At 40.5% G+C, this 23355-nt stretch overlaps 1 protein-coding gene across 2 annotated transcripts in view; it reads left to right on the forward strand.

The window, feature by feature from the left end:
- LOC124801529 (dipeptidyl peptidase 9) overlaps positions 1–23355 on the forward strand; it is a 216518-nt gene that overhangs the window by 123814 nt on the left and 69349 nt on the right. For both annotated transcript variants that reach the window (XM_047263081.1, XM_047263080.1), the window contains 2 exons: positions 267–423; positions 7789–8015. In XM_047263081.1, coding sequence (XP_047119037.1) covers positions 267–423; positions 7789–8015 — 384 coding nt within the window. The remainder of the gene's footprint in view (positions 1–266; positions 424–7788; positions 8016–23355) is intronic.

Raw genomic sequence — 23355 nt, forward strand, 5'->3', positions numbered from 1 at the left:
TCAATAACAAGAACAAGCAGCTGCCTGATTCAGTATTAGAATTTGTTAGATTGTTCTTTTTCTTATGCTTTTCAGACTATAGATTTTGGTGCTTGTTATCTACTTCTCTTCGAATTGATTTCTTTTGTTGTTCTCATGCTCATGAATAACTTAAGTTTTAAATAACTGCAAAGCATTATTACCTAGTTTGGTATCATTGTTAATTTTTGGAGCAATGTTAGTGTTAATTTACATGTCAAAAAATAATAATATTCTTGCCTTTTCAGGTAAATGAGTTACTTTATTTTTTTCCGACGAATGAGGATAGTGAAGTACGATTCATCTGGGCTAGCGAGGAGACTGGTTTTCGGCATTTGTACTTTATTACAGCCCATGTGAGTGGCGTATCTAATGGAATTGATGATGCACTCGATACTATTGAAAGTGAGTGTTTCCATTTAAAGGGTTCTGTAATTGCATGCAGGTGTGTTATGGTAGTTCCTAATGTTGCCCACCCTTCTGCAAAGTTAGCAAAATAATGTAGCAGTTGAGGTAGTGACTGCTAGGCACTGTTTTATTAAGTAATATATTATTGTTCCTTAAAAATAAATAAATGTTTAGTTACATTTTACAATGTGCATGTGCGTGCGTGTGTGCGCGTGTGTGCATGCAGCTGTAAAAATAATATGGTAAAGTGAGAGTAAGCTTTATAATTTTGACTTGTAAATTGAGAGATAACCACAATCGTCGTCTTTTCTTCATTATCTTCTACTTTTATATGGCTTCATCCTTCACTCTCCAACTTTCTTTTTGGACATACAATGTTCCCATATAATAAGAAAACAAATACTGTGTTTAATTTCATGGCAAGATTTTGCAGTCTGTGTTCTGTGTTTTCATTTGGGCAACTGTTACTTCATTTGGTCAAGTGTATTGTGGTGCATTTCTACTGCGGAACATTCATTGAAAATTGCCAAAATGTGGTGTGAAAACTTAAGTTGTACTAGAAGTATCAAAAGTATTTTTTAGTCAAAGCATGAAAAGTACAGGATAATATGGACTGAATAAACAGGTTTTTGTTTGTAAAGGAAAATAATGAAAAGATAAATTGCAGGGAAGGATAACTGATTGCTTGAGAACAAATGTGGAATGTAAACTTTGAGTAAGACTGGAGAGCTTAATTTATTAAAATGGTTAAATTTATTTTTGGATGTACTGAAAAGTCATTCCTTATTGATAAAGACTGCAATATTGCATAAATCCTTAAATTTATAGAATTTCTGTGAAATTTAAGTTTACTGAACTCTTAGATGGATACGAAATTAGTGAGATTGAGGGAAGGGAGGGGACTCTTCATGCATCTCAACAGAGACATAGCTGATAATCTATTGATAGTAAAGAGAACAACAAACAAACAAACATTGAGAGCAGACAAACAGTAATCTGCAAATGAATGATAGGTGACAATTTAAAATATCAGAAAATCACGCTGGCAGAGGTTTATTTTGTGTCCTGATGTGTCGCCCATCATTCACCTGCAGGTGAGAGGTTACTTGTCCTCAATTTTTCTCGTGACATTTTTCAACTTTGAGTAAGAATGAAAATTCACTCTGTAGCTGAGTGGTGTGGTACATCTCTCTGCACAAACGTATGAAACATGAATGGCATTTCTTTGACAGCCAGTAATATGTGTAGGATACATATCTGTAAAATGTATTTAGCTTTTGTATATTTATTTCCTGCATATAGGTTGATATTTTTACCTTTCGAGGCTGTACTGCTATGGTAAAAAGGTATTAGTTTCTTTTCTTTGTGATCAGAAGTTAAGTTTTCAGATATTTACTAACCATACCACAACTTTGAAAGCAGAATTTGTAATTCATACTTTACTTGATAGGAGAAGGCATTTGATTAAAATATTAATTTCATTTCCAGTTCCAAGTTGCGGATATATGACTGAGGTTTAAAGTGAAAAAAGCTAGGTATTTAAAAGTTATTTTTGCATAGTTTTTGGAACGAATGAAGTAGAAAAGAATGTAGAGATCAGTGATCTCTTGCTGCAATGTTTCCAGAGAGATTTGAAGAATGTTGCTGTGCTCTCACATTGGAGAAAAAGAAAACATTAATTTTGATCCACATCTCCCTTTATTTTTTAGTTTGCCTACATTAAAACTGCTGATGACAGGCCATATCCTTAAGAAAGCTTGTAAGCAGTTCCCCAAGCGACATTTGCCAGGTCTGAATAAATGTGACTTATCACTCTACAGTGTAGTGTCCACTCATTTGAAACTTCCTGGTAGATTAAAAGGTGTGTGCCAGATGGGAACTTTAACTTAGACCCTTTCCTTTTGCAGGCAGTGCTCTACTGACTGAACTTCCTAGGCATGACACAAGACCCATCCTCACAGCTCTGCTTGTGCCAGTAACTCCCTCCTACTTTCAAAACTTAATATGCATTCTTCTACATATCTCACAGTACAAATGCTCCTGGAAGAAAGGATATTGGAGAGAAATGGCTTAGCAACAGCCTAGGATACACTCTACAGAATGAGTCCTCACTTTGCAGGGACAGTTGGCAGATTAAAAATTGTGATGGGCTGGAAATAGACACTGGCAGGAGTAGCACTGCAGGGATAGATAATGAGTCATTCCTGGATATATCAGTCAGTAAAGCATTGCCTGATCAAACAAGTTTGAGGGTTCAAGTCCCAGTCTCGCATGCAGTTTTAATCTGTAAGGAAGTTTCAAATGAGTGTACACTCCTCTACAGTGTGAAAAATCATTCTGGAGACAATTCTGTAAGCTGTGACTTAGCTGTTTCTCTATGGTAGCGCTTCTTCTATGAGTGTTGGTCCTGCACCATTCTTGAGTGTAGCAAATTTGTTTGGGAAATCGAAGAATATGGTATCAACCTGGAATGCATTATCTATGACACTTTCTATCTTATGGGTAAACGGGGCTAGCTGACTTTCCTAAGATCTCTTCAGATCCATGTTGATTCATATAAAGGAGATTTATTTGTAAGACATGAATATCAGACTTGTTCCACAGTTCTACAACTGATTGGTGCCAGCAATAAAAGTTTATAACTGTCAGCATCTGTCTGATGGCCCTTTTTGAAAACAGGAATGACCTTCACCTTTTACAGTTTCATACCTCCCACATTTCACAATAAACTGCTGCCGAAAGGGGAACATCTTCTGTCACACAATCTGTACAACTTTACAAGTGCCTCATCAAGTCCAGATGTATTTGCGCTGTTTTTAATGGATTCTCATTTCCATGATCACGCACCTCAATATCTGCCACTGTAGTGTATTTAGGGTATTAAAATTTCTCCAAGGAAACAGTCGTGGAAGGCCAAATTCAGCATTTTGGTGTATGTCTGTCACTTTTCATTTCGGTGCCATTATGGACATTGAGCAAGACTGAAACCTCTACAGATTTTTCATGTAGATCATAGAAAAGGTTTACATTTGAATTCAGTTCTCACTTTTGTCAACAAAGCTTTGACTTTGCTTAAATCTGTGATGAAGCTCTATTTAAAAAGCATTTTTATACCACTGCTACTAAATCATGCTTGGAATGTACATGTTTAAAATGTATGCATTCGATTTTTAGATGTTTGTGCTCCTCATTTTCATCCCTCAAGATGAACGTTTGAAATTGACTGCTGAGATAAAGTGCACTTTTTTCCCCTATCATATTTGCGAAAAAAAATATTTTCTTACACTTCTCAATTTTCCTTTTAACATCTGCAACAGCCTTATGATCACAGGTTTTCTCCTCTACAATTCAAAAAGTTTAGATCTGTTAGTTACTAGGAGCTCTGAGACATTGCCCTTGTGAATTGACTCTCTAATTACTTGAAATAATTTGACAGAAAAACTGTTTGGGGAAAAAACGGTCTTAAATCCCAGTGTCTGGGAACAGCTTTAATTAAATTAATTCACATTTGCCATTTAGCCTTTCGTTGTGATTTATGTTCCAGTCAGAATTTAAAATATTGTTGTTAGTCACTTCTGATCACAGCCATCTTTCTGTTTCCAGTACAGCACAGTACAGTTCAGTACAGTATGGTCATTACATTTAGTAAGTGAAATTAGTTATGGAACCTTGTGGTGAACACTCCTGCAGTTAACTAACACACATTTACAGTTTTTCTTCCCAAACTGCAAGGATGAATACTCTGCTGTCTAACGAAAATGATTTATCTACACTTATCTCTGATTCTGCCATATAATTAGTCTTTGAAACCATGAAGGTGACCCACTAATGTAAGAAAATTTTCATGAGTGTGATATGAACTCTGCCATACCAGTAGCTGTTTCATTTGTGTAGTGCAAGCCTGATAGGTTTAAACTAGGAACACAAGGAAACACATGGTTGTAAAGAGGTACAGTTTATTGGGTCATGGAATTACATCAACAAGAATAAAATTAAAATAATTTGTGTCTTGAACACATTTAACAACTGAGGGCCCAGAGGCCCATCCTTGCCATTGTAAAGACATTATCCACGTTAGGTGTTATTAGTGTCGTACTGCAGGTACATGGTGGACTTTGTGACAGTGGTTGGTGACTGTGTGGCCCAGTGGCCACCTCGGGTATTTACAGGCACTCTATTTGAATGTTGTCACACACTACACTTGCCATAGTGGCCCAATTTAAGTCTGCTGTGGGTGGTAGGTGTAGTAACCAGTGGGCCACCACAGGTGAGGGCTACAGTTCTCAGGTTACAGTTCTCATCCAGTAAGTAGAGGATTTCAAGAAATCCATACTCCACATCATCAGAGAATTGACCGAGGCTCTGGTTTAAGCCTCCCAGTTTGTTCCAAACACCAAACACCACAAGGTTTTTCATAAGATGCTGCCCATACTAAGTCTGGTTCTCATCCCCATGTGTAAGACTAGCTGTCTTTCCCAATTCAACCAACCATCTAAATGAAAGAAGGATGACCTCACAATTTATGCAGCTTGATCCATTCATGCTGACTTGAGACACAATTAGAAGCCAGTTGCATACAGTGCATTGAATAGCAGCTAGCACAAACTTTCCCACGTCATACATGAGATCTTCCAGCAAGGTTCCCACGTGTGTGTTGAATTCATGTGCATTGGATTTCTTTCTGGACTTGCCTGCTACTTCCATGAGGAGCTCCATTACCCATCTAATGTTGGAGCTACCAACAGCCAATGTACTTATTCTCTATGCTTGTTCAGACTGGACAAGAGAATTCATCACAGGATCATCAGATGAGGCTTTTAGTAGCTTGATCTGTAGACCATGGCTTTGACTGTGTGTAATACTTGTAGAGTTTCTTGTGCGAAGATTTCAATATTATTTTATTCATCAAAAATATTGGAACACACAAAAATAGTTCATTATTGCAATTGTTATTGATATTAGACATAGCGTCATTGGAATTTGACAGTCAGTTATCAAAAGCTACCGTAAAAGGAAGTTGTTTTGGTGAAACAATACTTAAGACCAAAATGCAGTGATAAGATGGCAGTTTTGGCTGCATTGGGTTGTTTATTTTACACTGTTGTCTGGTATTTAGTATAAGGTGCTACTTCATTAATGCTGCCATGTCATCTTGTACACTTTCGTTCTGCAGGTGATCTAACCAAAACTGGTAACTAAGGATAAATAAAAGATGACTTTGACTGTTGTCACTAATTTATGCTGTTGTAGCTGAGAAAGCTGCAATGTGACGTTACTTGAATTCACACATGCTAAAAATTGGCCATTATTTTGTGAAACACTGCTTGAGACATCTGTGAACTTGGCCAAAAAAGTTGAGAGTGGGAATCAGAAATGAGGTTATCGTGTGTCTGGGAGCAGTGGTTGAATGAATTGTGTCTCCTGCCATAACACCATAGTAAAATCATCTAGATAGAGAGCAACTCATGTACTGTGGATACCATGTAAACCAGATCTACCTCAAGACTTTCTTTAAAACCTTAAAATGCTTTTCCACTTACTATGGATGTCAATTAGCTTTTAGGTCTTTCAGCGTAATAGTGACATTTAGAAAAAAATCTCCAGATTTTTATTGCATAGTGTTCCTGTCCCCCTCATCCTGATATGGTTTCTCATTGTTTCATCTCTCCTCATTGAATTACTTGTTCTGAAACCTATGAAGTGCATCACTTCCACTTTTGTAAATGTTTATCAGCAGGAGTGCACATTTTGCCACCTGAAAGTAAGTTCTGGCTGGAAATTCTTTCTCACAATTTATTAGTTTCATTGATTGAGTTTTCCTTTGATACAGAAGCATTTGCATGGTGAATCAGTCTTCCAGTATGATTACATTTTCCCATACTTAGGATGTAAATCTATTTTGATGTGGATATTTGTAAGTAATTAGACAATTTTTTTACAGTGAAAATTTGTGGTTTTTGACTACCCAAACTCTTTAACTGTAATGCATATTGTTTATTGTACAGATAGAAAACACAAGCATCTGTAATTGTCACGTTGTGTGGTCTTCATATATGATCTGTGTGCCACTGTACAATGCATGACATGATTCTTTATACAAGTATTGGTGGGTTTCTATTCAAAGCATATTATTTCCAGCTTACATGCACAGCAGTACTGGAATTCATACAACTCTCAGCACAATGCACAACATACTTCCTGCCAAATGTGAGCAAGCCAGCTGAATAAATATAATACATCACTTAAATAAAAAAAAATTAACATTTACAAAGGAGTCACTTTTTGACAAACTTTTCTGAAATTAGTTTGAAAATTTTTAAATAACTGTCTTAATGTCAGAGACTTCAACTGTAATCGTATCAGATAGCAAAATTTTTAACACATTCAGTTTATGAATATAATTAATTTCTTTGAAAAATAGCAAAATGTATATTATATCTGTGCACAGGATGTTCCAGAAATAATGATCAGTATTAGGGATATGACAGGAACCATCATTCGAAGCAAATAAGATCTTGTAAACATGGGCTCTAGAGTGAGCATTTTTTCATCTTAAGCAATGTTAAATGCATCTCTTCTACTGAATAATGGCTCATAGGTCATTAAGTATGCATTTTAGATCCCATATTTGCTAAATATTCTTGCTTCAGATTAGTGATAATGTCATATCCCTGAATATTTACCATTCCTCCTAGGACACCCTTGTATAAATACAGATAACCAATTTAATCATGTTATTCAAACTATATGAAACAGATGTACCGTGAAGATGATGCACTGAGCTGCAGACAGGCACTACTATGGAAAGATTGTTACACATTTAGCTTTCATTTAGCTTTCGACAAAACTAACTCTTCTTCGGAAAAGGACACACACACACACACACACACACACACACACACACACACACACACACAGGCTAAATGTGTAACAGTCTTTTTTTGTTGTGATTGTAACTCAGCATGTAGTCTTTACAGTGAGTTGAATTCTTTGTTTTTCCTAGTACTGGTGATGTTGCATTGTTAAAAACAAAGATGTTGTCAGTTGCTTGTTATTGGATCATATTGTAAATTTATGAGATATATTTAGATGTTCACTAAATAGTAATAGTATGTCAGTGGTCAGTTCTGATACTGCCTCCATCCCTAATTATCAACATGCACCGAGCTCACCTTTGTTAACTTATTGTAAATGCATTGTTGCAGTTGTACAGAATATTATAACCTTCTTTTAAGGCCAATTTTCATTTAGCATCAAGTCTTAAAAGTTACTATGCCAAATAATACAACTACCAAGATGGACATTTTCTAGAGTTGTCCAAACTGTTGAGTGTTTGATGATGTTGGTTCTTGTATGTTTCAGATACATTCCTGCAAGCACGTGTCAGCCAAAAAATTGCTCTTACATCTGGTGACTGGGAAGTGCTGGGTCGCTCCATTTGGGTTGATCCAGATAGGCAACTAGTATACTTCCTTGGTTTGCGTGAGTCACCTCTTGAGAAGCACCTTTACGTTGTGTCACTGAGACGTCCTGATGAAGTGCGGTTGCTTACCAGACCAGGGTATTCTTACACAGTTGACTTCAACAAGGTATGAACCATGAGAAGAAAAATACTTGTTTCATTGTGCACTGCTGAGAAGGGAAATACATAGTTAAGATCTATTGCATATTTCATTGCTTTCTAAAGGGCTGAAATTTTCTGATGCAAGCTATTGAGAAAGTAAGTGTTTAAGCAATTTCATATAACTAGAGATCATGTCGTACAATTGACCTTGATGGTGGAACAAGCTTGACACGGAAGAAGAAGAAGTCATTGTCAATGTTCATCATGTAGGCGTATTTACAAAATAATCTGTGATGTGAATTTAAAATGACTCATTCCACATCATTATGATTTATCATGCAAATGATCCATAGAACATGAAACTAATTATGGTTTTCAGAGAAATGCTATGTAAAATTTAAATTTTTATTGATATGGATCCTACAACCTTTTTCAGGTGCTTGTGCATATATCAGTAACTTAAAGGAAATGACTGAGATTACATACTGTAACAAGTGTTTGATATTACTTAACATGTAGAATATGATTCTGTAATACCATCAAAAACATCATATTGTTTCTCAACTGATCCCTCTCGTGTGTTATTGTACTTCATACAAAAACATTGTGAAATAGGACTAATAAAACTATAAAGTACACGAATATTTAACTGAAACCATGTGAATTTACCTGTGGACAGATGAGATAGTTTATAGCAAAGAATGAACAGAAATGGTAGGCTCTTTATTAAAGAAAGAACCAGATTCACGGATTATCATGGCTTCGATTCCCAAGGATACAGAATCCTCAAAGGAAAAGTGGGTCAGTGGGTAATGAAGAATGTACTCCAGTTAGGTACAGGACTTGGAGTCAGTTACAAGATGCTGTATTCAGTGATTGACTTCACCTCCCCAAGCAGTTGTGTATACATCGTCCCCCTCAAATGTGCTAACAATGGCTACAATATAGTCAATGTACATGCCATGCCTGTTGTCCCGGTTGATAACCAGGACAACAGACGCAATCCAGACAGAACTGACAAATTCTGGGAAGACTTAGAAGATATTCTCTCTGACGTACACACACACACACACACACAAGACGACTTGGATTTCACCTAACACCAACTTGGGTGAGTTCAAGATGGATCATGTGGCCATTTCAAGAAAATCCCAAAAGGAAACACAAAATGTGAAGGTATCAAGAAGTGCCAATCTGGACTCAGCCCACCACGTCTCAAAGATCAAAATGAGACTCCAGCCTAGAAACAAGAGAGTACACAGAACTTCCAAGATGGTAAGATTTGACGTAGAGCAACTTAAGAACAGACAAGAAATGAGCCAGAGACTGAACAGTACAGATTTCAGCAGCTGGGACCAACTGAAGGAGACACTCCTGAAGATGGCCAATGAACTTGCCCCCGTCACGAGAAGGAAGCATCCATGGTAGAATGAAGACTGTGACAATGCAGTAGCCCAAAATAGACACTCTGTGGGAAGTGGAACTGTAAGAAAATCAAGAAAAATTGGGAGAACTTTCTGGAACAAAGGAGGCTTACTGCTAAGATAATTCGAGGAACCAAAATGACTTCCACACAAAGCCAAGTAACCCAAATTGAAGAGAGTTTCACTAAGAATAACTCCAGAAACTTCTACAGAAGCTGCCATCAGGCACTCAGAAAATACAATCTGCCAAGCCTCCACTTCAGAGACTTGTAGAGCAAACTGGCTTTCAACGACAAGGACAACTGCCACCTCATAGCTCAGTACTTTAAAAACCTATTCAGCTGTAATCCACCCAGCAAAGACTTGGACTACAAACAAACCCGGACTCACTGCCTCCTTCATTGGAAGTAGTTGGACAAATCATTCAGCTTCTAAAGAATAATGATGCAGTTGGAGAGGACTCTATCATTGCTGAACTCTGGAAGCAATGTCTTGGGCAAGCTCACCGAGATCATCCAGGGCATCTGGGAAACAGAGAAATTACCACCTGATTGGAACACGGCTCTGATCCATCTGCTTCACCAAAAGGGAGATTTTACTGATCTGAACAACTATCGTGGCGTTTCTCTTTTCCCGGTAATATACAAGACTCTCTCCAAGGTGTGACTAACAAGGGCCGAACATCAATTGGATAGTCAACTGCAAGAATATCAGGGAGGCTTCTGGAAGACCCGATCCTGTACTGAACAGTCTTCAACCTTGAAACTGTAGTGGTATACTCAAAGGCGAGCAACTGCAAGGTGGTCATCATCTTTGTTGATTTCCGGAAGACCTATGACTCTGTTGATAGAGAAACGCTTAACAAAATACTCCAGGAACAAGGACTAGACAATAAAACCCACAGACTCATTCTAGAAACCTAGACCAACACCTATTCCAAGGTCAGATTTGGAGGTGAGATCTCAGAAAGCTTTGAGATAAAAACTGGAGTGAGACAAGGGGATCGACTCCCCCCACTTCTCTTCAACTATGTCCTTGGAAAGGTTGTGAGAGAATAGTGCAAGAAACTGACCAATTTGGGTGTTCAGAGTGTTGTCTACCTGGGCCGTAAGAATGAAGGACTGATTGTAGATTGCCTGGCTTTTGTAGATGACATGGCGCTGATTACTGATTCTCTTGAAATGGCAACAATGCAGGTAAACTGCCTCAGAAAACAGGCAGCCAAAGTGGGTCTTCAAGCATCGCTGGAGAAAACAGAGTTCTTCACCGACATCAAAGAAGCTAACAGAGACATGTTACTAGACCAGGCAAACATCAAAAGGACTGAGAAGTTTAAGTATCTCGGCAAATGGATTGAACCCAACTTATCAGAAAAAATGTTATTGTCCGTGAGAGTCAGCAAGTTGAAACTAGCCTATTGACTGACTATGAACACCTACAACAAAAATGCCTGTCATGCAACTTGAAACTTAAGCACTACACATCAGTCATACGACCAGAATCCATGTATGCCATGGACTGTCTTTCCTTGAACCAGAAAGGTCTGATGGAGGAATTGGAAGTCAGAGAGAAGAGAATCCTCAGGAAGATGCTAGGCCCGGTAGAAGAAGATGGGGAATTCTGAAGGCGACATAGCTCGGAGCTCTACAAACATATCAAGAGGCTCTCTGACTGTGCAAGGAAAAGAAGGATGGCTTTCTATAACCATGCTGCAAGATTGCCTCCAAACAGATAGATCAACCGTCTGTTCACCTTCTGGCAGAACAAGATGGCTCACACCACTGGGCTGACAGAAACTGAAAAGAACATTAAATAACTGGGAACAACTGATCTCCAGAACAGACAATCTGTGAGACATACCCTGAAGGAAGTCCAAGGATTTCAGGAAAATCCCCGAAGGAAAAGTACCCCATGGACAGAAGAAAGGAGGAGTTAAATTGGCAGAGGATGCGACTGTACTGGGCAAAGATCAAAGCCCAACAGTTGAACAAGTGTGGTCCAGAGTAGGCCCATTCAAAACAAGAAGAAAAAAGAAATGTTGTTTATAGAAGGAACAATGAATAAAATAGTTCTCAACCAGCTATTGACTGGCTGGACTGCTAAATGAGGGGAAGATTTCATTAGGGTGTTATTGGAGAAGAATATGGGAATCTAACAATAAATGGTAGTTCCAGTTACAGTGAAGTGAGACTACAAAAAACTCTATTCTAAAGAGTGGGAAGGGTACAGGTACAGAGGGTGGAGCAAAGGTGCAGACTGTGAAATGTTGTTATGTAGAAATGGTTTGTTGGAGGGTTTTGTCAAAGGCAAGAAGAATATTACAGAACAGCCAGTGTGAGAGGAACACAAGTTCTCCAAAACCTTGCTTTCCATGTATCTTACTAGTCATGAGATGATTTTATGCTGACCCATGGCTGTAAATGTGCAGCATTGTAATAAAGTATCAATGTTATTTGCCTGTGAATAATTAAATCAGTTCAAAATGGAGAGCATTTAAAAATGTTAAGTATATTGCAGTATCTAGATGCACATTCAGAAACTTGTGGTTACATAGACCAGTTGAGACTGAAAAACACCCACAATTTTGCTGTTAAGACTTTTTCTAATCTTCCTCTGCAGATTTTGTTTTGGCTTTTTATAATGTTACTCATTTCATGTCACCCAGCTTTTGCCAGTTGATTTTGTTTTGCTGTATATTAACTTCTCCCGTCGACATGATTTAGCCTCTCTGCATGCACTTACCACTGTTGGCTAGAGTTGCTGCCTCTAGATCACAGGGTCCCGGGTTCGATTCCCGGCCAGGCTGGGGATTTTCTCTGCCCCTTGACTGGGTGTTTGTGTTGTCCTCATCATTCCATCATAATCTCATTCGTGCCAGTGGCTCAATCGGACTGTGTAAAAATTGGACTGTGAAAAAATTGGGACTTTGTAGCGACCACACCTTTGTTTCTCGTGGAGATGATTGAAGAAAAGTATGGTGAAGTTGAATCAATGAGTAAAATGCGGTCCGGTGCTTTGCTCATCAAGACATCCTCTGCTGCCCAGTCTGATGCCCTGCATGCTTGTGACCATCTCGGTGACATCCCAGTCTCCGTCACGCCCCATCCATCTTTGAACTCAGTACAGGGCATTATTTTCCGCTGAGATCTTCTTCTGAAAACTGATGAGGAGCTCCTTGCTAACCTCGAGCAGCGAGGCCCTCCAAACAGTCGCATCGCTATGGGCGCCTTTATCCTGACCTTCGAGGGGGATGTCCTCCCAGAGAAGGTCAAGGTAATGGTGTATCGGTGTGATGTCAAACCTTATGTTCCACCACCGATGAGATGTTTTAAATGCTTAAGGTTTGGACATATGTCTTCCCGCTGCACTACTGAACCCCTCTGTGGCGACTGTGGGTGCCTCCTCCATGAGGGGAGTGACTGTGCTCCCCCGCCAATGTGTGTAAATTGTATTGGACAGCATTCTCCATGCTCGCCTACATGCCCGGTGTTTGTGAAAGAAAGAAGGATTCAAGAGTACAAAACCTTAGATTGGCTCACCTACACTGAGGCTCATCAAAAATATGACCGGCTCCATCCTGTGTCTGTGACCTCTACTTTTGCTTCAATTACTTCCATTCCAAGTGGCAGGAAAGTATTGTTGTTCGGGCGTTGAAGCCAGGGAAGCCGCCTCTTGAGTTGGATAGCTACCATCCAATTAGCCTTACTAACACCCTCTGCAAGCTCCTGGAACGCATCGTGAGTCGGCAGCTGTTTTGAATCCTTGAATCGTGTGACCTTTTGTCATTGATTCAAAGTGGTTTTTGCTGTGGCCACTCTACGGTGGATAACTTGGTGCACCTAGAGTCTGTTATCCAGTCGGCTTTTGCCCATCGGCAACACCTCCTTGCGGTCTTCTTTGATCTGCATAAAGCCTATGACACCACCTGCGCCACCAGATCCTCACCACCCTTCACAATTTGGGCCTTCGTGGCGCTCTGCCTGTTTTTATCCGTAATTTTCTTTCTTATCGCTCTTTTCGGGTCCAGGTTGGCTGCTCCTACAGCTTTGTTGGTACACCTGCCGACTGATGTCAATGCCCGACCACCCGCCATATTTCTCCTTCTTTGACGACTCTCGACTGCCAATACGGGCTGTATGTCTCTGCCCTGTTACCTCCTGGAGTTAGCTTTCATTGCCTGCTTCAGAAACTTGATTTTTACCCTCCCTACGACTTTTCGAGTGGGTGAGAGCCCGACGCCACCTTGGCTCCAGGCTCGGGTTCATGTTCACCTTGAACTCGGCTCGCTCCCAAAGGAGAGGACCGTGGATTCGATATACAGCTCGAGGTTTGTTGAACTTTGTTCGAGGCTCGCTCATAACGTCTTTATTTACACAGATGGCTCCAAGACTACTGCTGGTGTCGGATGTGCCTTTGTCGTTGGGGATGATACCTTTCAATACCGGCTCCTTGACCAGTGTTCAAGCTTTACAGCTGAGCTTTTTGCTCTCTATCAGGCTGTTCAGTATATTCGCCGCCATCATCATTGTCCCTATGCCATCTGCTCTGATTCTTTGAGTGCCATTCAGAGTCTCCGTGACCCATATTCAGACCACCCTCTCGTGCAATGAATTCAACGGTCCCTTCAGTCAGTAGCTGATACCGGCGCTCATGTCCTTTTTTTGTGGAGTCCTGGCCACGTTGGTGTGCCTGGGAACGAAGCTGCTGATGCTGCGGCCAAGGCTGCTGTCCTCCTGACTCGGACAGCTTCCCTTTGTGTCCCATCAACTGCTGTTAGTGGGGTCCTTTGTCGGCGCTTTCATCATTGTGGCATGAGGCTTGGTCCTCTCTCCATGAAAATAAGCTTAGGGTCATCAAACCGGTTCTGATGGTTTGGATGACCTCCCCATGCCATTCCCGGTGAGAGGAAGTCATTTTGGCCAGGTTGTAGATTGGGCATTGCCAATTTAGCCACCTCTACCTGTTGTCCAGTGACCCCACCCTATGGTGCCCCTGTGGTCATCCATTGATGGTGTGCCATATTTTATTGTCCTGTCCCCATTTTATTCACTCTTGTGTTGTCTTGTGTCTGCTGTCTACCTTACAGGAGCTTTTAGCTGATGACACTCGAGCAGCTGCTCGTATCCTTAGTTTTATTACATTGACGGACTTGTCCAAAGAGATCTAACTCTTTTATTTTGTTTATCTGCACCTCTGTAAGTACTTTCTGGTGTTGCCCCTTGCGTTTTTTTTCTACACTATTAGTGCACTAATGTTTGTGACTGGGCGCTACCAACCGTAGTAGTTGAGCGCCCTAAAAAAAAAAAAATCCTCCTCCTACAGCTCTCCCCATCGGCAAGAAAATGGGGTTTCACAGGGTTCCGTGCTCAGTGTCGCGCTCTTTCTGATAGCCATTAACGGTCTAGTGACAACTGTTGGGCCAACAGTGTCCCCCTCTTTGTATGCTGACGATTCTTGTATCTACCTCGCCTCCTCTGTAATGGGCGCTGCAGAATGCCGTCTACAGGGGGCAATCTGTTGGTCCCACTCTGGGCTCTCTCCCATGGCTTTCAGTTTTCGGCGGCCAAGACTTGTGTCATGCATTTCTGCCATTGCCGTACAGTCCATCCCCATACGGAACTGTTCCTCGATGGCCAGCCCCTTGCGGTGGTGGACACCCATCGCTTCTTGGGTCTGGTCTTCGATGCCCGGTTGACATGGCTCCCTCACCTTTGTCAGCTGAAGAGGACATGCTGGTCCCATCTCAGTGTTCTTAGGTGCCTGTGCAATACCACCTGGGGTGCAGACCGCTCTGTTCTCCTGCGATTGTATCAAGCGTTAGTCCAGTCTCGTTTAGACTATGGAAGTCCTGTCTATGGTTCTGTGTTGCCTTCGACACTGCAGATCCTAGACCCCATCCACCACTTTGAGGTCCAACTTGCAACTGGTGCCTTCTGGACTAGCCCTGTAATTAGCCTTCTCGCAGAGGCGGGGATTCTGCCACTGCGAGTTTTGCGCCAGCAACAGCTGATATCTTATGCACTCAGCATTCGCTGCACCCCAAAGCACCTAATTATGGTCTCGTTTATCCAGACATGGAGTACACCCTGACACTGTGGCAGCCACTATGTGGGCTTACCATGGCTTTCCACATTCAGTCGCTCTTTTCTGAGCTCCGTCACTTGCCTTTACCACCTCCTCTCTTCTCTGCTCATGCACATACCCCTCCATGGTGCGCCTCTTGGCCGCAACTCTGTCTTGATCTCTCAATCGACTCGAAGGATTCTGTCCCTCCGATGGTTCTTTGCCACCAGTTCTCCTGTCTCCTCAATCCTTTTCAGGGTTCAGAAGTGATCTATACTGATGGCTCCATGGTCGCCGGCCGCACTGGTTTTGCGTGCGCCTATGCGCGATGCACGGAACTTTGCTCCTTGCCAGATGGCTGTAGTGTTTTTACTGCAGAATTGGTAGCCATCTTGCGTGCACTGGACCATATCTGCTCCTGCTCAGACTGTCCTTCACTATCTGTAGTGACTCATTGAGCGGTTTGCATGCAATCGGCCAGTGCTTCCCTCGCTACCCGTTGGTCATCACTATCCAGGACTCCCTTTCTCTCCTCACTCAACGTGGATGCTTGGTGGTTTTCATTTGGACCCCAGGCCATGTTGGGATTCCTGGCAGTGAACTTGCCGATCGCCTGGCTAAATTAGCTACTACCAGGCCATCTCTCCGTATTGGAATTCCAGAAATAGACCTTCGCCCGGCATTACATTATCAGGTTTTGGGCCTTTGGGATGCAGAATGCATCGCTCTTTTTTCGCTGAACAAGCTCAGGGCAGTTAAGGGTTCTACAACTCCATGGCGGTCCTCCTTACGGGCATCTCGTAAGGCCTTTGTCGTCCTCTGCCGACTCCGCATCGGCCATACTTCTTTGATTCACAGTTATCTCCTCCTTTGTGAGGACCCCCCTCATTGTGGGTCGATGTTGACTGTGGCTCTTATTGTACTGCCCCAATTTAGCCACCCTACATCATACTTTTAGCTTTCCAGAATCGCTACCCCTGGTGTTGGTTGACGATGCCTCAGCGGCGGATCTCGTTTTACGTTTTATTTGTGATGGGGGCGGGGGGCGGGGGGTGGGGGTGGGGGTGGGGGTGGGGGAAGGGGTAATTGTTTTATTCAAGGAAGGGGCCTTCCACTTTATTGGTGAGTGGAGGGGATGGCAGGCTTTCATGCTCCCCCTTCACCCCGACTGGATTAGCTTCAACTGGGCTTGGAGGTTCACCCCGGCCCTATACCTTCCCACTCCTTTCCTCATGGGGTCTGTTATGTCCTGAGCATCTCTCTTGTCTCCTGTGTTTCTTCCTTCCTGCCCCTGTCATTAGTCACTTTCTTTCCCTCACCTCATCTTCTGTCCTTTTCCTTCCTTCCCTGTCAATAGTTTATCGTTTTATGGATGTTGTAATTCCCTCTTTTAATGTGAGATTTTATTGGTTTTAGTTAATCTCAGGTCGGAGGGACTGATGACCGCGTAGTTTGGTCCCTTCTCCAGCCAACCAACCAGATCAGGCAAATTTGATGCTTAAGACATGAACATGGGTTCACTGTAATGCTCCTCGAATCACTGTAGCATGATTTTGGCATAATGACATGAACGGTTATCAGGCTAGAAATAACATCTTCCATCAGGGATGGCAAGCCCTCATTATCATCACAGGTCCCATGGAAGTGCAAGTGAGTACTCCCCTGCCTCCCCAAATAGCATAATACCATCCCATTCAGCCTGCAACTGTTGCATGATTCACGTTTTGAGTTGCAGTTCCATTTGGATGATAACATATTTGGACCCAACTAATCACTTGGAGTTATAAGGAATATGATTCATCCAAACAGGAAACACATTTCCATTTATCCACAGTCCAATATCAATGACCCTGTGTCCATTGCAATCATAACTGACTATGTTGTTGGGTCACCTTGGTAACACACAGCTGTTATCTGCTTCAGAGTCCTATGTTCAACAATGTGTGCTGAATGGCACACTTAGAAAAACTTGTGCCTGTGCCGGTATTGTACTTGTCATTGGATCTGCCACTGATTGCTGCCTTTTTAGCTGTACAGAGTGGGCAAGCCTCCAACTTCTGTGTTCAGTGATGAGGTGTGGACGTGGGACATCTTGTCACATGTTCATGGTTTCACTGTACTTCAGCTAGTTTTTGCGGGTGATCACAAGAGTAGCATGGGAACACCTGAACAGCTTTGCTGTCTTCTAGGCATTGGGTCATATCAATCTGCCCTTCAAAGTCACTTATATCAGTGGATTCCCCATTACACCTGTATTGTCACTAAGCTGATACCCCATTAGTATCTATGTAGCTTATATACATCCCTTACTGCATCAAGTGCTTGCAATGCCTCAAGACAGAATTCAGTCTCACTATAGGCAGTGGTCTTAATATTTTGGCTCATCACAGTATGTATTTCCACTTCAGTTGGACTCCACAGAACATTCTCATTTTCAAAAGGAACTCTTGTAACATCACTTACGTTTACACATTTTTGAAGTTGATAGTGATGTCTTTTAAGAAGTGATCTTTTTATACAACAAAATCAAGTATGGAATAATGAAAGTGTAATGAAAAGGATAGATTTCTACTCATCATGTACTGGAGATATAAGTCGCAGATAGGTGCAACAAGAAGACTCCGAACGAGTAAACTTTCGGCTCAAAGGGCTTCTTCCGACTTAGACAACCCCTGTCCCCCCTTCACACACACACACACACACACACACACACACACACACACACACTCTCTCTCTCTCTCTCTCTCTCTCTCTCTCTCTCTCTCTCTCTCTCTCTGACAGCCAGAGACAGTGAAAGTGTGATTCCAGACTGATCTTACTTCAGTCATTTCGGTCCTTGGTGTGGTGTCATAACTGTTCCTCAAGATGGATTTTCATATTCCGTATGTGCTCTCTTTTATCAAGCTTCTTGAATGAAATGTGTTACCGGTGCAAAACTGCCAACTCTGCAATTGCATTTTTTCCTGTATGTTCTCATTAGCATTCAGTCTTTGTATTAAAAATGTGGCTATACTGCCTGAAAATGTTAACAACACCTATTCTCCTATAATCATTATGGATTTTCCTGTCGCATTTTCTAATACAAGTATTTCACATTTTTCTTTCATGCAGTCATTAAAAATTCCAATTAGGATTTCTTTTATTGGAATGCTGCTGTATTTGGCTAACACAATCCAAATACCTCCAGGAAAAGAAACTTATTTTTGATAGTTCTCAATACTATGTGGACCTCAGTAACCATTATGTCTGTCATACTTTCCTCCGATAACTGCCTTCTGCTCACACATTCCCTGTAGGCTTCTCTCTTCTCATGTAACAGCTCCTGGGAGTACCTATTTTGTTCTTGTGAAAAGTGATGAGATGTGTGTTACACTTTCTTTGCTCTCTTGGTTCTGCTTTCTCCTATTACAAGCTGTTTCTCTTTTGCTCGATTCTTTCTTGACTTTCCAGTTACAGCATAGTCTCCAGAAAATAAGTAATGTAAATTAACTTATCAATATTCATCAACAATGGAAGTGCTCTGAGCACCCTTAGGTGTGCAATAGTTACTACATCTGTATTGTAGTATATAAGAAAAGGACATTATGTTTCATTGTGTTCCTGGTCTTGTTGGTTCTAATGTCCTATCTGACAGTCACATGGAGATCATGGTCTGTAAATAATTAATATAATTATCTGTAGTGTTATTATCAGTTTTGTCAAATATATATGCATTTATTTATGGTAGAATGTGTTTTTTGTTGGTAGCAAAAAGTATCTTCTCTGACCCACGATCCATTTACGTAATAATTAAATGTTGCCCTGGCCATTTTGTGTAAGTTAATTGTTGTAGTGACACCATTAATAACAAAATGATTAAAGCGCTAAGTCATTTCTTGCAAGAAGTATTAAAGATAATAATCTTAATAAATGCAGAATGGTGTCTTGTAATATTTTCCATTTCATTTTTTAGGCCAGAGGTACAGTTTTATGAATAATAACTTTTATTACTGTATATGCTGCCATTGCACATAGGCAGCTATACTGGAGCATCAAGCCTCACAAAAAAAAAAAAAAAAAAAAAAAAAAAATTAAGCAATTTATTTAACTAGTTTATCGCATAACATAAAAGAGATTTTTTAAAATCCATCATGAGTAAAACGGATGTCTTCACATTGGAATATGTATGATATTTCTGGTGATAGCACCCTAAGAAACAATTAACCGTGGCTTTTAACCAACATAAAAGAGAATTTTTAACAAAACATTTTCATTTCCAATTATCAGAATAATTTATTTCATTCTCTTTTGAAAAAAGGTTACGCGATAGCTGGCGCCACGCATTGGGCGCCAGTTATCGCATAACTTACTTTTTCTGAAAAGAGAGAAAAAATGTTCTGTTAATTCGGAATGAAAATGTTTGATTAAGGAAAATCTCTCTTTCGTTCATTAAAACCCACAGCTAAATTTTCTCAGTGTGCTACGGCCAGAAATATCATGCATATTTCAATGTGAAGACATCCGTCTTACTCGCGATGGGTAAAAAAATTATCTTCCTTTAATGTTACGTGATAAGCAAATTTAATATGACATTCAAACAATTATTTTTCTCTTTGAGGCTTGATGCTCCAGTATAACTACCTACCTGCAATGGCAGCGTACGCAATTAAAATAATTCCTTCCAATAAAACTGTACCTCTGGCTTAAAATGAAATGGAAAGTATTATGAGACACCGTTTTATATTTACTGAGACTAAATCCTGTCAATATTTTCAGAATTAAATAGCTATGAAGAAATTGTTATCAATTTTAACAGCAATGGCGTTGCTTCAACAATGCAGTTACAAATGGCCAGGGCAACATTTAATTGTTACATAATTAATTAAATAAAGGGGGCAGGGAAGGTACTTTCATGCTATTAACAAAAACACATACTGCATTAAATACTGACATATATATTTAACAGAAATTCTACATATAGTAGAAACAATTCTTAGCAGACCGTAATCGAAATGCAACATCAGAACCAACCAGGCACGGAAGAAGAAGAAGAAGAAGAAGAAGAAGAAGAAAATGAAATCTTTTCTTATATACTATGATAAAGAGATAATAGTAATTACAATTCTCTGTTCCATTGTTGTCATCCATCAATAAAGTAATTAACATTACTTTTTTCAAGAAGCGATGCTATACAGTTCAGCTAATCATATTTTTCCCTGGTCTTCTGACTGCCTGTACTCAACCATTCCTCTTGTCCATTTTTCTTCAGAGTAATCAGTTCTTCAGCCAGCCAGTTGTTGAAATTTTTGTTTTATCAGTAATGATGTATTCCAAAATGATTCATCTGATTTCACAAGACTGCATCTTCTACATAAGTGAATATAGAAACTTATGGTAAATTTTAACTTGTGCATTGAAACTAAACAGCCAGTCATGAGTTGCCAGTTCATGTGATTGCCAACAGGGGTCTCACTAGTGCAACTAGCTTGCTTGTGGTGCAATCAACTTGCTTGCTCACTCGTTCATTAACCATTGTTCGTCTTATCGAGGTGGTGCTGACACACCATCAAAAGGAGATTTGTATTCTCTACTTAAACAGATGCACTTGCATGTAAAAGCATTTCTTAACAGTGGAATGTCTCTATTGTCTGGTGGCTGTAAGGGGCATAAGAAACTTGAATTAGACCACTGGCTGCATGGTAGCCTAACCTCACAAAAGTAGACAATCTCGCAGAAGTATGGGATGATTTTTACAATTGGAGGCTGTTTCGGACTTGAGAAATGTGATGCAATTTAAATGTTTCATATTTTAATATTAAAACAGTGTGGCATGTTTGGCAAAGTATGAAATGAAATGTATTCTCGGTTATCCATCCACTAAGCTTCCTGATGCAGTATAAATTCTAAAATAGGTAATTGGGTTTCTGTCTGCGGTAATGTAGATAGATAATTAAACTTTATGGTCATATTCAGACTAGAATGAGCACTAGTGTTATTTAAATTGCTTTGCGGTCTATCTGTTTTGAATTATCGAGTGTTTTCAAGCATGGTTGTAATTACAGCATTTCAACAAACTTGCTATACAAGGTGTCCCAGGTGGAAGGGTCAATGTTCAGTGATATGACAAGAATGTTCATTTGAAGCAGAAAACTTAATATGGAGATATGCTGTATACAGAATGGTTTTTGAGAAAGAAAACATTTAATGTACATTGTTATTTATTTTGTATATTGTTCAGTTCACTATTAGGTTTACATATGTACAACAGTTAGTAAACATTACAACAGGCATTTACAAAATATCCATTGAAAAATATGTATTTTTAATTCATTCACTGCTAAGCACTATCATAACATCTCATTACAGCGGTTGTACAGTTCACAATAAAGCAAATGAAGATTGCCATTTAACCAGTGACAAATTTAAATTTTGTGACATTTTTGCCAATGCGAAGATTGTGGATGTGCTGTATGTGAAATGCGTGAAAGTTTTCTGCATGTAATGTTTGCTATACCTGTATTCGTCAGACATTCATAAATTCCTTTTAAGAAAAAATGATCACCTTGAATGACTAGAGATAGGACATTCACATTCACAGGACATGTACATAAGCACATTCTCCAGAAATGATCAGCATTTCATTCACCTCGGTTCAACATGTGTCCTGTTGCCTAGTAGCACAGGGTCTGCCATGTGCCCTGATAACTTGTTCCGTGTGTGATGGCATCAACACATGTAAGGTGTGAATGGCATCCTGTGCTGCATTTGCTGCATTCACGTGGTTTCAAAGTTCATGTGTGATGGTTGGCATTGGGTCACAGTGCTGCATCCATCATTTCACCTTATCCTATACATCTTTGATTGGCAGCAAGTTTGTTGGGCCGGGGCAAAAGGCTGACATCCTCTGACGCCAAGAAGGCACATGTTCACACAGCGACATGAGGTTGTGCATTGTCTTTTTGAAAAATGGCATCTGGGATGTTATGCAGAAAGGATGTGGCTATGGGTTGCAGGATGTCATTCACGTAGGTCGCACTGGTCACAGTGCACTGGACAGGTACCAACTGTGATTTGTGGTTGTACCCAATAGCATCCTCCAGCATAAGACCTTGAGTTGGCACTGAATGTCCTGTGCGAATGCAGTAACTGTGATGCCATTCTCCCGTCTGTGGCAAACCAAAATGCAGCCATCATTTTCAAACAAACGGAACCTGAATTCATCTCAAAACACCATCCGGTGCCATTCCTGTCCCCAGTGATGTCGTTCCTTACACTATTGCCATTTAGCATGTTTCTGCACATTCGCCAAAGGTGGGCGGAGAGGTGGACGATGCACATGTAACCCGTGCTGTAATAAACAGCGACAGACTATTGCCCATGATAGTACATACAATGAGTTTCACTCTTCCACCATTGTGTCAGAGCCAAGGAGGACGCAGATCTGTCCTGGAATGCCATTCGCAAGAGGTGTTGATCTTCTTGGGGGCCGGTCTTTGTGGTACGATCTGACCCATCTTGTCAAGTTCTACGACCTTCCGTGAACCATTCTGCAGACACTCTTTGCACTGCCAAAATACTTCGCTCCACAGGAGCAGAAATTTCTCAGATGGATGCATCACATTCTTTCATACCAATAATGTAATAATGTACCCACTTTCAAACTAATTGATTTGACAGTACAGTTTTTGCATGTATCTGTGAGGCATCCAGCATGTATGCTCAAGTCACACTGATCCATTACCTCCAGTTTATAATGACAGTGAGAGCCGCAGGCACATTTTACCAGCACGTGGTGTTGCGCTGTGATATCAGTGTTGTCCTTGAACCTGTGGGCCAACATGATTCAGATGCTACTTATTTCTGCAGAACACACTTGCGTTTATGTGCTGTTAATATGAA

This window comes from Schistocerca piceifrons, chromosome 1, assembly GCF_021461385.2.
Source record: "Schistocerca piceifrons isolate TAMUIC-IGC-003096 chromosome 1, iqSchPice1.1, whole genome shotgun sequence".
NCBI classification, from domain to species: domain Eukaryota; kingdom Metazoa; phylum Arthropoda; class Insecta; order Orthoptera; family Acrididae; genus Schistocerca; species Schistocerca piceifrons.